Source organism: Sarcophilus harrisii, chromosome 5, assembly GCF_902635505.1.
Source record: "Sarcophilus harrisii chromosome 5, mSarHar1.11, whole genome shotgun sequence".
Classification (NCBI taxonomy): Eukaryota; Metazoa; Chordata; class Mammalia; order Dasyuromorphia; family Dasyuridae; genus Sarcophilus; species Sarcophilus harrisii.
The window spans coordinates 256753655-256769817 of NC_045430.1; the positions used below are offsets into that span (position 1 = coordinate 256753655).

Consider the following 16163-nt stretch of genomic DNA (forward strand, 5'->3'; position numbering starts at 1 on the left):
TGCTCTCTCCTCATTTCCTCCTCTTAACTTTTCTATCTTTCTTCAAGCCCCAGCTAAAATTCTACCTTCCAAAGGAAGCCTTTCCCAATTCTGCTTATTTCTTATTGCCTTTCCTCCATTGATTATTTTCTAAAATTCATCCTATATGTCGTTCCTTTATATACGTAGTTATATGTATGTTATCTTCCCCATATACTGTCAAGTCCTTGAGGGCACAAACTGCCTTTTACTTTTTTTATTTTTTGCATTTTTACAGTGCTTAGCAAGGTGCCTGGCACATAGTAGTCATTTAATACGTTTGTCAGAAGGGCAAGATAAACTCATGCTTTGTGATTTGTGTCTGACTCACTTGGAAACCAAAGTAACAAATCTTAGAAATGTCTATTCCTATATTACTAAAAGTGTTTGCTTCATCCAAGAAAAAAAAAATGTTCAGATTCACCTTGAAATTAGCATGAGAAGGATTTAGTAATCAAAGTGTTCTTGCATAACATATTCCTATCAGTTAAGGAGACTCCAGGACCATGGACAATGCATTATGCAGGACAGACTCTTAATGTTTATTTGCTTTAATGGATGATGAGCATAATACATTAGAAAAAGGACATACAAGGCAAAGTGATATAGGAGAAGGAATACTGATTGGGAGGGGAGGGGGGATTAAAAGGCCTAAATTATAGTCCCAGCTTTGAAGGTGATTTACTGTGTGGTATGGGGCAAGTCACTTTAATTCTCTAGTTCTAGATATCATCATTCAGAACATGGGGTTTTATCAGATGATTTCTAAGATTCCTTCTAAGGCTAAGAATGAGTTATCCCATGTTCCTTCAGTTCTGTTCTGTGTTTTTCTTTCCTTTCTTCACAACCCAGATATTATTTTAAATTTTCGAACAACCTACGTCAGCAAATCTGGACAAGTGATATTTGAAGCAAGATCCATTTGCATCCACTATGTCACGACATGGTTCATCATTGACCTGATTGCTGCATTGCCCTTTGACCTCCTCTATGCTTTTAATGTCACTGTGGTAAGTGAATTGCCCTCCTAGCATGTGCTTGCCTATGTCTTTTCATTTTCATGGTTCATATCCAAGGTGCAATGGGTATGAAGATTTGTACTTTCATGAAAGAAAATTTCCCAAGTGTCAAATACAAAGTAGATGCTGTACATCCAGCCCTCCTGAAATCTTATTTCATATCAGAGTGGGGAAGGAAAGGTGACATTTATTATAGTGGGAAGTGCTGATTTTGAAGTTAGTGAACTGTGTTTGAATCTCAGCACTTTCTTTTACCCATGTGACATCTAACTATCAAATCGTGTTACCTTTTCTATTTCAACATCTTCATAATCTTTGGGATGATCTCCAAGCTCTAATTTATTATCTAATGCACAGAATTTAATGTATGTTAGTCAATGTCATTGTATGGATAACTTGTGGATGGCTAATCTGAGTCATTGCAAGTCTCCATGAATCAATTCATACTTTGCCATTTAGATGTATAAGTCAAGGAAAAGGCATTTATAAAGCTTCTTTTTATGTGCTAGGTATTGCATAAGGGCTGGATAAACAAAATTTAAAAAATGAAACCGTCCTGGCCTCAAGGAGAAATCTTAATTTGTTTTTTCCTAATTTTTTTACAAAGCAATTAGGATTACACAGGTAGTAAGTTTTAATTGTCTGTGGCCAGAGTTGAACTCATATTCTCCTGACTCCAGGCCTGGTGCTCTATATTCTGCACTGTCTAGCTGCCTCTTAATTTGGTTTTAACAAAATATGTAATGTGACAATTGGAGCGGATTAAGAACAACTCACATTGATATAAAGTCTAGTGGTTTGCAATAATCTCTCTCCACAGCAACCCTATGAGAGAGCAAGTCCACAATATTATTATTTCCATTTTACAGATAAGAAAATAAGGCTCTGAAGAACAGTTAACTGGTCACATGGTTAGCCAATACCAAAGCTATTATTTCAACATCTGACCATCTTGTTTTAAACTTCAGAATCCTATCCATTATAACATGCTTTTAGGTGCTTAATAAAATTGAGATTAACAAATACATATATATAGTGTATATATATGTAAATACACACATATATATATATGTGTGTGTGTATATATATATTTTTTAAAGACATTACTAGAAACATAATCACTCTGTTATTATGTATTTTCTTAATTGACCAGCACTAATAGTACAAGTACTTTCACATGGGAAAACACCAAATATTTTGATGCTGAAAAGATACCCTCCAAACCAAAAAAGGTAGGAAATCCTACTTATATTGTTGCAAATAACTAAGGTGCTTCTTTATAAAAATGGAAACCTTTGAGGAGGTAACATTAAATGACATTAGATCCAACAGAATGGCTAAAATTTACTCTGTATAGGAGACTGTGCCAGGCTCTGAGAATATAAATATAAACATGGAACAGTCCATGAAAAGCTTATATTCTACTAGGAAGAAGGCAGGAGAACACTACAAATCTTCAAAATCTTTTTACTTAAATATCTCAAACTTGAATGAAAGTTTCAATATTGAATCAAGAATATTATAGAGAAAATTAATCTCCTTGGGAACAAAGGTTGTTTTGATTTTTTTTTTTCACAAGCAATGCCTAGCATAGTACCTGACACATAGTAGGTACATAATGAATGCTTGTTTGTTGATTGGTTGATGTACACAATGAGGAAAATTGAGGAGGAAGAGAACACTAATAACAGAAGCAAACAAAACAAAACAAAACAAAACAAAAAAACAGTGGAAATAGTACCTCAGTAAGCCTTGAAGAAAGCCAAAGATCCTTAAAAGTTCTAAGTTTAATATGGGAAGGGGTACATTTCAAAAATGTAGAACTGCTTATATAAAGGCTCAAAGAAGGAAGATAAAGTGGTAACTTTGGGGAACAAACTGGTGCCAGTTTGGTTGAAACATTGAATTTGTAAAAGGGAATGATGTTTAGCAAGTCTAGAAAAAGGAATTTAAAAACACTCATGAAAAGCTCCAAATATTAAGTTAAATACTATCAGGAGAACTTTTGAACACCATTGGGGCACTTACCTCTATGGTGCTCACTCTGCCACAAGCCTAGAAGAATGAAATTTATGCTTCCAAAAGATTTGAACTTCTTTCCAGGGAGCAAGTTACACACTGAGAAAATCTGATTCTCTCAAAATCCTTGTTGGTAGAAGTATATCTGTGGCTATCAACTGAATTTACTTTGGAGACTTTTCATCTTATCTCTGATATCTTATCTATTCAATGGCTATTTAGTTTTTCCAGCTAAGGGCAGATGGGAGATAAAAGAGAGAATAAAAATTCAAACTACTTCACAGGCCACTTAGTAATTTTTTGAGGAAAAGGTGAGAGGGAAGGAAGCTTAGGCCACATGATTAAGATATAAGATTTGGGAAGTGTCCTGGAAATTGTAATTTTGGTAACATCATTCTCCTTCTGCCTTTCCTCAGCATCTCGACTTCAAATTTCATTCTTATCCTTTTTCCAGAAAGAAACTGGATTAATTATATGAAGATTGTGTTAATAACCTAAAGGACTTTATTTTTATTTATCTTTTAAAAAATTTAATGTTTCCTTTTTATCTTTAAAAACAATATATTAAATAAATTTTAAATCACTTTCATCACCAAATATGTCCTTCCTCTTCTATCATTCTCATGACAAAGATAAAAACAATAAAGAAGGGGGAAATGAGAAAACAATTCATTAATACCAAGGAAAATTGTCAGTCTGACAGCATATGCGGTTTTCAATATTTATAGAGCTCTACCTCCACAAGGAAAAGGCATTTTCTCACTTTTCTAAAGTCAACTGTAATCATTATAATTGCATAATAAAAATAAATTTTATTGATCCCTTTTGGTTTTTTTATTTTTATGATAATCATTTCCATCTGATCTTTTCTACTCCAGAACTGGAGTGTAACAAAGTACCTTATTACAAAGTAAAATATTAAGCAAAAGGAATGGATTAAAAAAAAAAAAAAAAAAAACTTCTGCACCCATATATACTTGCCTGTTTACTAAGAGGAGGGAGTTACATTTCATTATTTTTCCCAAGGACCAACATTGATCACTCTGATAATTCAGCATTCATGGTATGGATGGAACCCTGGACCTAAAGTCAAGGAAATCTGAGGTCAAATTTTGCCTCAGGCAATTAATAGCTACATGATCCTAATCAAGTCTCTTAGATTCTCTCTCAGTTACCACAATTATAAAATTGGGGTGATAATAATAGTATTTACCTCCCTTTGAGGGTTCTTATGAGGATGAAAGGGGATAATATTTGAAAAGCATTTAATATAGTGCCTGGGACTTAGTAGGTATTGTAGAAATGATTACTTCTTTCCATCCTTTTCTTCCTTCTATTACTTCTTTGTGTGCTTTTTTTCATTATTATATTCATTGGGTTTATTATTCGTGATAATAGCCAGCTATGATTTCCATAGTTCTGTAAGGGTTGTAAAGCACTTCATAGAAGCTATCTCATTTAATCCTCATAATAATAGTCAAATAGGTATTATAATTAGTCCCTTTTGTACACAGTAAAACTAAAACTGAGGATAAAGGATTTGCTCAGAATATACAGCTAAAGAGTATTTGAGATAAGATTTAAAATCTGGCCTCCTGGACTTTAATGTTCTTTCCAACATGCATTGGTCCATACCAGTCTCCCAAAATGTAACCCTACCTCCATCAGCAGATAAGTAGCACCATGGATAGAATTCTAGACTTAGTCAGAAAAACCTGAATTCAAATGTGGCCTTAGACAATTATAAGCTATGTGACCCCGGACATGTCATGTGACTGCTATATGCTTTAGTTTTCTTGCTACCTCTCAGGGTTGCTATGAGGCTAGAGTGAGATATTTGTGAAATGCTTTGCAAACCATGAAATGGTAAATAAATGCTAGCTTTTATCATCACTAAAATGTCTGGAGAAGCATGCATATATTTTCTGACTATGAATATATTCTGTTGCTATCTTTGTCAATATGTATTTTATTACTATGTAAAAATTATTTGGCATTACTTCAAATGGGGCTTTTTTTTACTGTCACTTAATGCCGCTCACCCCCCATGGAAATGACTTCTCTCTCAAGTCTTCATTGGCATTGTTCCCTTATTAAATGAAATGATCAGAGAAGTCTTTGTTCAATTTGGAATGAACTAAGAAGCCCAGTCCAGAATACTGAGCAGCCATTTTCAGTCTGAACATCTGTTAATTCCTCATTCAATAGAATTTTTCTTTAGTCGGGGAGTGGAAATTGTCAACATATTCTAATGAGGCTTCTAACTCAACTGGGAAGGACTCTGGGGGAAATCCAGTGGATGATATCAATCAATGGCACATGGAATTGTTAGTCTTCTTTAAAGTGCTTTTGAATACAAAATTTGACTAGATAATGTACCAGAAAGAAGAAAGTAATGGCTTAAGACAAGGCTCTACAAAGAGATTCAAAAAACATTCAAAGGGAATATATGATTCATGAGGGGAAAAAAAGCATCTTTCTTAGGAAATATTAAGAGACATAAAATAAATGGCATCTAATTCAATTCCTTAATAGACTTTTGGATTGAAGTTAGGAAGAGCCAGGCTCAACACCTCCTGCCTACATTTAACTAGTGATGTGACACTGGCCAAATCAATCCATCAATCAATAGATATTTATTAACCATCAATTGTGTGAAAAGCATTATTAGTAGACACTGGAGAAACAAATCCAAAGAATTAACGATCCCTTTACTCTCTTGAGATCTCAATTTCCTTAGTTGGAAAATAAACATACTAAAACCTGAATTCCTGATGTCATTGAATGGCTGAGGTTAAAATAAGATATTGTGTGTCAATCAATTTGCAATTTCAAAGTGGTACTTAAATGCCAGCTTTTATTATCTTCATCATTGTAGTCACCATTGTTGTTGCCATAAAAGAGGCAGCATGGCACTGTAGCTAGAGAGCCGATTGGACAAACCCGAGTTCAAATCACCTCTCTGATGGAGACAAGTCTTATGACCATGGATAAGTCACTTAACCACAGATCACAGTAGCACTCAAGATGATAAGCTATAAATGAATTGCTGACCTGCAACATTTGAAGGATTTTTCACACTAGGAGTTCCTACATGACCCTTGGACTTCTGGTAGACATGAAGGATTTTTCACACTAGGAGTTCCTACAAGACTCTTGGACTTTCATTGCACTGCTTTCCTTCTCAAAAAGCCTGAGAACATAATGGAAAAGATCATCCATCATGAATACTACATTCCAGATGCTGAATAGTAACATCAAAGATTCTTGGACTTTTTCCTAGAACAATGAGAGATGGCCATCAGTTTCAGATAGGGATAAACTCCATGTGGGTGTGAAATGATGCTATGTACCTAATGCTGCCATTACATTAGTCCCAGAACTTTCTGAAACTAGTGAGAGACTTCCCAGAACAGGCTGCTATTGATAATTCTCCTATTGGAGACCCTTTTAACAATCTTTTTAAGAACCATTTTAAAAATTTTACTCAAATCAGCTCACCCATCCTGAGGTTATTTATTTATTGATCGAAGAGGATCTGGGTCCCAATTCCTCAATCTGCACCATTAGGTGACCTTGGAAAAGTGCCTTCTCTATCGGCATCATTTCTTATCTATAAGATGAGAAGGTTGAACACAAAGATCTCTGAAGTTTCTTTGTCTCCAAACCTGTGATCCTAGATCCTTTTGATGTTTTTCAATAATTTTACCTGCATCCCCATTTAGACAGAATTAAATTAATTAGGATATTTGCTGTTTGGTCTATACACTGATCCCCCAATCTGCTGCAAAATCATTCCAGTATGTTCTTATGCATAAAAGCCTTATTTTATTTTTTTATGTCAAAATCATTTCTCTTTTTCCTGCTTCAAAGTAAAAGAAAATGAGAAAAATAATAATAGAGGGAAATTTTGTAAACAACTTTTCCTATACTGATCTATGTTCATGATATATCTGTCTTATCTGAGAAGGGATACTCCTTGAAGGCAGGGACCAGATGTTTATTATGTGAAGCTTCCAGCACACTATGGGTACATAAAAGGCATTAAAATAATCGTGTTAGTTTTAACCATATTACCATGGATATATGCTCTGAAATTAAAAGGAAAAAAGATATTTTACATAGTATATTATAAGAAAAAAAAACTACTTCTTGTATGCTTGTAGCCTAGAAGGTTGGCAGCTGTAAGATAAATGTCATTCATTCTTTTGGATCTGATTTCCCTACATTTTGATTAAGAATTGCTTGTTGACTAATCAATTGTCAATTGGCTTCCCTGATTCTTTATATGCTAGAATTCTCAATGTGCTTTAAACCTAGCAAAACCATGAAAGTTGACAGTTATAAGTGAATTTAGAAACCACTAGTCCAAGCCTTACATAGAAAGAATACCACCCCTCCATCCATACATGAGAAAAGAGAGGGGTTACAAGAAAACTCTCATTCATACTTCATTTGATTTCCTTGCATTTTTTTTTTTTTACTAAATGCTTGTTGAATGATTGCTGGTTGTTTGGGTTACTAATCCAAACTTTTTTTTTTCCAAAAGGGAAACTCACTATACCATAACAAGTAAATGTTTAGTCTCTGCTCAAAGAGTTCTAATCTTTTCCAAAGACTTACAAATATACTCCATTCCACTTTGGGATTGCTGAAAACATGATGAGGATGGGGAAGACTGAGAAGGTTCTGAGACCTCAGTGGTAGCAGTGATTAATATATTGTGGAAATCATGGTTTTTGAAAATCATATTCAGATCTTAAGAATGGGTCACATTTTTTTTTAGGATTGTAGAACTTAAATTTGAAAAGAAACTTAAAAATAATCTGTCCAACCACCATATTTTTATAGAGGAGGAAACCCCCCACACACACACATACACACTATGTATGTGTTTATTATACTTGTTCTGTTACAAGTAACATGGTACCTCTTTGATTTTTTTTTCCCCTGGTATTCCCTAGTATCGTGATCCTGAAACCCCAAAGCATTACAATTATAGTAGCTAATATCCATATGCAATCTTATTCACACATGCAGCAGTACTTTCAATGGACCAACCTATCTCTATGTGAACACATATCATTAGAGATAAATAAAGTCTTACATTTGAGTACAAAGGTGTTCCAAAAATCTTGGAGTGTATTTAAATTATTGGAAATTTAGAACCACACTAAGACTTTGAGGACATCCTGAATAATATTGGAGGTATGAATAGAAATCAATATTTCTGAAAAGAATCAAGGGTTAAAGATTGTCCAGAGGAAGGCAACCAGAAAGATAAATGCCTTAAGCTCATGACATATGAAGAGATGGGGATAATCACAATTTTAAGACAGAGAAACAGACATCAAAAGACAGAAAAAGGCACAGAGACAGACAGACAAGAGGGGTAAAATACTAATTTTGCAATCAAGAAGATGATTTAAATCACCTCTGATAGTTATTAATTGTGAGATCCTAGGAAGTCCCTGAACCTCTCTGTTCCTTGGACTACTTGGAAGACCACCTATCTACTAAGTCCACCTATCTACTAAGACCACCTATCTATCTACTAAGACCACTTACCTATTAAGAACTCTTATCTCCTAAGACCATTTATCTACTAAGTCAGAGAGAATTTGTGATCTTCTTTGGTTTTAAAAATAAAATCCCCCACTTCCTAGCTGTGTGACCCTGGGCAAGTCTCTTAACCCCAATTGCCTCAGCAATAAAAAAAAACAAACAATCCCCATGCAAGAATTCTTCATGATGATAAAAATCACATACTCTTCACTTAGCTACACATGTGTTTGTATATATGTGCCTACACATAAATTTATTCTGGAGGTTAAGTGCCTATAGAATTGTGTTACATAATTAACCAAATGCTTGGCTCAAGTGCCTCCTCTTTAGCAATAGGTTTAAAAGAATTCTGGAATGAAGTTGATCTCTTGGTCTTTTCATCATTGTTCTAGGTGTCCCTTGTTCACCTGCTGAAGACGGTGCGATTATTGCGACTTCTTCGACTGCTGCAGAAGCTGGACCGTTACTCCCAACACAGCACAATTGTCCTGACTCTGCTGATGTCCATGTTTGCCTTGCTCGCACACTGGATGGCGTGCATCTGGTACGTCATTGGAAAAATGGAGAGGGAAGAGAACAGCCTTCTGTCTTGGGAAGTTGGTAAGGGTCTATGCTCACCATGTCTTCTGTTGTTCTGTTTTATTTTTGAGTTTCAAACTCAGGTAGCCTGAGCCTCTCGGCAGATTACAGAGGAGTGAGAAAATGTCCACCAACTTATTCCATTCTGAATTTTCACTTTGGTCTGTAAGATGTCATTTCTCCTGAAAGAAATGTGTGGAACATCTCATCATCTTACCAAAGAATAAAGAAAATCCCTTTGAATCAAGATGACAATTTGAAATTAATATTGTCTCTATAGAAGTGTTAAAATGCTTACTTGTGGCACCAATTTGGCAGGCCCTGAAGCAACTCTAGCAATCATATCTTATCTAGGCAACAGGCCTCTTGTCAATCTTTCTAAAGATTTCAGTCAGAGAGAAATGACAAAAGGATTTGCAAAACAGCTGAAGCAAAGGGTTATTCTGTTTTTCCTTTGTATTTTAAAGGATGGGAGGTACAAAGAAATGAAAGCCTTATTCATTTTGGAGCTTTGAGAATTAATGGAATTATGAGGTACTTGGATATTTCCTCTTGTAATTCCTTAAAGTTTCATGCTTAATACACATATGTATAATGTATATTTTTAAGGGTTAGCTGGTCCTGTGGTAAAACAAAGCAGAGAGGCATGTTTTGCTCATTGTACAACTGTGGATTTATGTAATCATGTCTGGGATAATGGAAAGAGGCAATGGGGGAGCAATAGTCATTTATTAAGTACCTGCTATGTGACAGGTACGGTCCCAAGTGCTTTACAAATATTTCACTTGATGTTCGACTATCCTGTAAGGTAAGTGTTAATATTCTGCCTAAGAAACTGAGCTATTTAGAGATTAACTTGCGCAGGATCACACAGCTAGTAAGGCATTTGATTTATTAGTAAAATAGTTCATACATCATTGTACCCATTGGAAAGATGAGGCAATAACTATAAAAACAAGTCATCTTTATGTGGTGCTTTTTGATTTACAAAACCTTCCCTCACAACAATCCAGCAAAAAATGTAAGCTAAGATATTCATACCCACTTTGCAAATGAAAAACTGAATCTGAGTCTTTCACTTGCCTATGGTCAAATAAGCAAGAAATAAGAGTCCAAAGTCGCAGAGCTAGGCACCTTATTACTGAAAGTCCAAGATTTCTAAAATACCATGCTCTCCAAACAAGCTTCCAGTGGGAAATAAAAAGGGTGCTCATTATGGAGAAAAATTAATGGAATATTAAAATGCTGGTATTTTTTCTTTTTTTTTCTTTAATAGAATTTTATTTTTCCAAATACATGCAAATAAAATGTTCAACATAATTTTTTTCAAAATCTTGCAATACAAATTTTTCTCCCATTTCTCTTTCCCACTCCTCCAAGAGGGCAAGAAATCTGCTATAGGTTAAACGTGTATAATTCTTCTAAACAGATTTCCATATTCATCATGCTGCACAAGAAAAATCAGACCAAAGGGGAAAAAAATACAAGAAGGAAAAAAAAAACAAGGAAACAACAAAATACTATGAAATACTGAAAATACTATGCTTTGATCCACATTCAGTCTCCAGAGTTCTCTTTGTATGCAGAATTTGTTTAGACTAGTTCTTATGTTTGCATTCAGAAAATTAATGATTGTACTTTAGAAAAGACAGAAGCAACCTTAAGATTATTATTTAGGATCTTGGAATGTTCAAGAAGAACTACCACATCTGGTGTGAGGATTTGCTGAGCCTATTTCAGGTTACTCCTTCACCTTTGGCTTCCATTTTACCTAATTCTCAGCAAATAGTTTCAAGAAGCTATAGTACATCAAACAAAACTAATGCAGACAAGACTAGAAGGGAAGCAATAAACTAGGAAACCATCTTGTATTCAAAGATTCCAAGAAAGGCCTCATTTCTAAAATATATAGAAAATTGACTCAACCTTATAAGAATTCAAGCCATTCTCCAACTGAATAAATGGTCAAAGGATATGAACAGACAATTTTTAGATGATGAAATTGATACTATTTCTATTCATATGAAAGGGTGTTCCAAATCATTATTGATCAGAGAAATGCAAATTAAGACAACTCTAAGACACCACTACACACCTGTCAGATTGGCTAAGATGACAGGAAAAAGATAATGATGAATGTTGGAGGGGATGTGGGAAAACTGGGACACCGATGCATTGTTGGTGGAATTGTGAATACATCCAGCCATTCTGGAGAGCAATTTGGAACTATGCTCAAAAAGCTATCCAACTGTGCATTTCCTTTGATCCAACAGTGCTACTACTGGACTTATATCCCAAAGAGATCTTAAAGAAGGGAAAGGGACCCATATGCGCAATAATGTTTTTGGCAGCCCTTTTTGTAGTGGCAAGAAAATTGAAACTGAGTGGATGCCCATCAACTGGAGAATGGCTTGAATAAGTTATGATATATGAATGCTATGGAATACTCTTGTTATGTAAGAAATGACCAGCAGGATGATTTTAGAAAGGCCTGGAGAGTCTTACAAGAGCTGAGGTTAAGTGAAATGAGCAGAACCAGGAGATTATTACAGACAGCAACAAGATAACCACATTCAATTCTGATGGACATGGCTCTCTTCAACAATGAGATGACTCGAACCAGTTCCAGTTGTTCAGTGATGAAGAGAGCCATCTGCACCCATGGAACACAACATAGCATTCTCACTCTCTCTGTTGTTGTTTGCTTTTTGTTTTCTTTCCCAGTTTATTTTCCTTCTTGATCCAACTTTTCTTCTGCAGCAAGATATAAATATGTATACATGTATTTAACATATATTTTAACATATTTAACATGTATTGGACTACCTGCCAGTTAGGGAAGGGGGTGGGGAGAAGGAGTGGAAAATTTGGAACAGAAGGTTTTGTAACGGTCAGTGCTGAAAAATTACCCATGCATATGTTTTATAAATTAAAAGCTTTAAATAAATAAATAAATGGATGAATGGATGGATGAATAAAATGGGGAAAAAAGAAGCTAGAGTACATGTAGCAGTAGCTATACCCAAATAAAGCTATCTTGATAGATAAGCTAAACAAGGTTGAGGCTCACTGATAGGCTTTAATCCCAATAGCCAGTTAGAAGGGTGTCTACCCAAGCATTTGAATACTTTCCTTGGCAGAATGAGCAGATGAAAACAATTTATTCTAACCACCTTGAAGGAGGCTGAAGCAGGTGTTATGGAGTGCTTACAACTTGGTCCAAAAGGGAATATACCAAGGTCATCCACTGTATCCCTAGCTATCGCCAGTCATTCTGAGTTTTTCTTTTCCTTGGAGTTTGATGACTGGAATTATGATTCATTTAAATCCAATTCAAGCTAAAGTCAAATCATTGCTTGTAATGCCATCGGTCTTCTTTGAAACAAAGGACAAAAACAATAGTTCAAGAATAAATGGGAAACTAATTGGTAGCAATTTTAGTATGAATTATGTTAATTGCCAAAGTCATATTTGAGCTACAAAAAAGAAATGTACATACTCAGATAATTTGTATATTGGGGAAATCATATGTTTAGGACCTTACCTCCTCATTTCCCTCAAAAAAAAAAAATCACTTGCTTTGAGTCTGGTTGATACTTCTTTGGGTAACCTTGAAAATGTAAAATTACTCTTAACCACAATTTCCTCATCTGCAAAATGAAGGGATTGGATTCAATTCCACTTAGCTATAAACCCTTTCTGAATTCTCAGAAATATTGGGGGAAATGGATAGAAGACAGTGGGAACTCAGGTAGAAAATAGCAAGATTATGGAGTTTTTAAAAAATATTATGCTAAAATTAGGGGAATATATATAGTCTCTATGTCTGATTTCATCATTGTAAGAAATCCCAATACTCCTTCCATCAAAGTAAATAAGAAAATTTAAAGGCCTAATAATGACTTGTCCAGTGTCACATAAATAGTATGTGTTGGGGAGCCTTTGAATCTAATTTTCCTTCTATCCTCTATAACAACAGTTCTCAAAATGTGAACCAATGACTCTGGGGGATGTCCAGACTTTTTTTAGTGGGGCCACACTATTTTCCTAACAATACCAAGTCTTTAAATTGCTAGTATAATAAATATTGAGAGCTATAACCCACATAAACAAAAGCTCTGAGGTGGGGGGTCTTCAAAAATCATTAAGAGTATAAAGAAATCCTGAGACCAAAAAGGTTGATAACTAGTACACTCGTGTTGTGTGTCTGTCTGTCTGTGTCTGTCTCTGTCTGTCTCTGTCTCTCTCTCTCTCTCTCTCTCTCTCTTTCTCTCCCTCCCTCCCTCCCTCCCTCCCTCCCCTTCTCCCCCTCTTTCCCTCTCCCTGTCTCTCTGTGTGTTACTCTCTGTCTCTGTGTGTGTTTTTTCTCTGTCTCTCCCCTTTCCTGCTTCCCTCCCTTTCTCCCTCTTACTTCCTTTCTCTTTTCCTATCCCTCCTTCCCTCTCTCTTTTTATCTCTTCTTTTCCCTCTACTTCTCCTTCTCTCTTTCTCACTCTCTATCAATAAAATTGGTTAAAATATGATAACACATACTTCAGTGTGTTTTTGTATTGGTTCAAAGCATCTTTCTAATCAATTCAACAAGCATTTAACAAATACTTGCTATACAAAAAGTGCTGTCTTATATTAAAATGACAAAGTGAATGTGTTCCTGCCTTCATGGAGCATCCATTCTATTATGGGAGCAGTCATACTTTTGATGTATGCAAGTAAATCAGTGCATTATATCTCAAGTTAAAATTTGTTAATTAGTGGGGGATGTTTCATGGAGGGAGCAGTGCTTTGAAAGAAGCTGATGGAATCTAGACCCTGAAATATTATTTCTTGCCACCTCCTAAAATCATGTTCTTATTTCCTTTTTTGTTATAAACTTAACCATCATTATCAATATGGACATTTCTCGATACAGAGAAAAAAAGAATTTTATATAAAACTCTGCACTTCTGTCATACACAGTTTATTTTTTCAAATTCATTTTAATATAGTGGGCGTTTATCTAGCGTTTTAGAGCATATGAAGACCTTTATATTTGCTATCTCATCTGATCCTTACAACAGCCCTGGGAAGAAAACAATCATTTATTAAGTATCTACTATGTGTCAGTCACTACATTAAGTGCTTCACAGATATTTTTTTCATTTGATCCTCACAACCCTGGGACATAGGTGCTATTATTCTCATTTTACAGATTAGAAAACAGAGGCAAACCAAGGACAAATAATTTTCCCAGAGTCACACAACTAGTTCTTGTCTGTGACCAGTTTGGACTAAAAGTCTTCCTGATTCCAGGACCTTTATTGTATCCATTGTGCCACCTAGCTACCTGTATTGAACATCTTAAGTCTGTTAACATGAACTCTCTATTTGTATCTTTATGGGGATTCCTATTGCTTTCTTCAGTGTATTTTGAAGGTTTTCTGAGAAAGAGGGTGGGGGGAGTTGACATTATCAGCCATCTTTTTGACATCTTATTGGATTACTGTACTAATCAGGGTTCTGGGGTCCTTCAAAACTGTTTTTCTTTACATTATTATCACATAAAATTATCACCCACTTTCTCCTCACTAATGTCACAATGATGTGGCTTCAGGAAAAACACCAGGACTGTGCTCATTGTTTTTAATGTGTATTAAAATACTGACTTGTGGTCACCTGTTTTCTTTTAGACCTGACCTAATTTCTTTCAGGCCCCAAGACCATAAACCCATATTAATTTGTCTGACTGGTCTAGCCTGATAGACTCCTGAAGAAAGACAAATTATTCCTCTTAGGCCAAATTTAGTTATGTGGAAAAAGATTATCTTCTGTTTCTACCATCCCTCTCTTGACACAAAGATGCGTTCTTGCCAAGATTTCTTTATAAAAAATATCTTGAAAATAGGGTATTTATTCTGAATATATTTACATCTTCAGGCAGCTATATGGAAGACTATGTGGAGCTTTGGGCCTAGACACAGTTTGATCTCAATTATAAATTCAGACACTTATGAGCTATGTGATTTGGACAAGTCACTTAATTTGTTTGCCTCAGTTTCTTCATCTGCAAAAGGGATAATAATAGCATCTACTTCTCAGGATCAAATGAGATAATATGTATAATTTAGCACCGTGTCTGACACATAGTGGATGCTCTATAAATGCAATTCCTTTTCTATTTCTTCTCTTTCCATTTGTTGCTTACGCCATTAAAATGTACATAGGAATTGATTTATTCTTAGTATTTGTTGTATACCTGGGGTGTGCCAACCTACTTGCACACAGTAGCACTTGACAAATGTTGGCTCATTGATTGATTTCTCCTTTAAATAAAAAAGACATAATCTAACTTTCTAACTCCCTGTCATTGTTCAGCTGAATGAACTGGAAATTGGGGGGAGGGGGGTCATAGCCATGATAAGAGACTCTAACTTTGCCAAGTAGTCCCTATAATGGCTTTAAGTCCTGATTCTATCCCTAACGGTAGCATCTTTGGAAAATCTCTTCACTTCTCTTAATTTCTGTTTTCTCCTTCTGTAAAATGAGTGGGTGAGATTACATGGCATCTTCCAGTTCTGACACTTTGACTTTATGAAAGAATTAGCCAAATCCTCTTCATCTTTGTATTTCTTCTGTCCTCACCATCACTGGGTTCTACCTTCCGCTAAAGGACCCAGTAAAGTAGCTTGGGGGATGGGGAAGATTGGGGGGTAAAGAGGGAAGTGCAAACATTTTTCAAAGCATGGAATAGAACTGGAGACATTTTTTCAATTAGATTAAAGTTGGCTACAATTTCCCTTAGTAACTATTCCCCCATATATATCTCAAGTCAATCAGGGGATATAGGACTGTGATGAAAAAAAAAATCAATTCAATTTCATGTACACATTTCTTAATTCCCAATTATATACAAGGGTCTAAGAGAAATTTTATAGATCTAGTCCAGGAATTCTTCAACATTTATATATAATGGGCCTCTTTGATAGT

At 35.2% G+C, this 16163-nt stretch overlaps 1 protein-coding gene across 1 annotated transcript in view; it reads left to right on the plus strand.

Annotated features, from left to right (window-relative positions):
• KCNH8 (potassium voltage-gated channel subfamily H member 8) overlaps window positions 1-16163 on the plus strand; it is a 381840-nt gene that overhangs the window by 242541 nt on the left and 123136 nt on the right. The window contains exons 6-7 of the mRNA XM_003772021.2: window positions 871-1028; window positions 9014-9221. Coding sequence (XP_003772069.1) covers window positions 871-1028; window positions 9014-9221 — 366 coding nt within the window. The remainder of the gene's footprint in view (window positions 1-870; window positions 1029-9013; window positions 9222-16163) is intronic.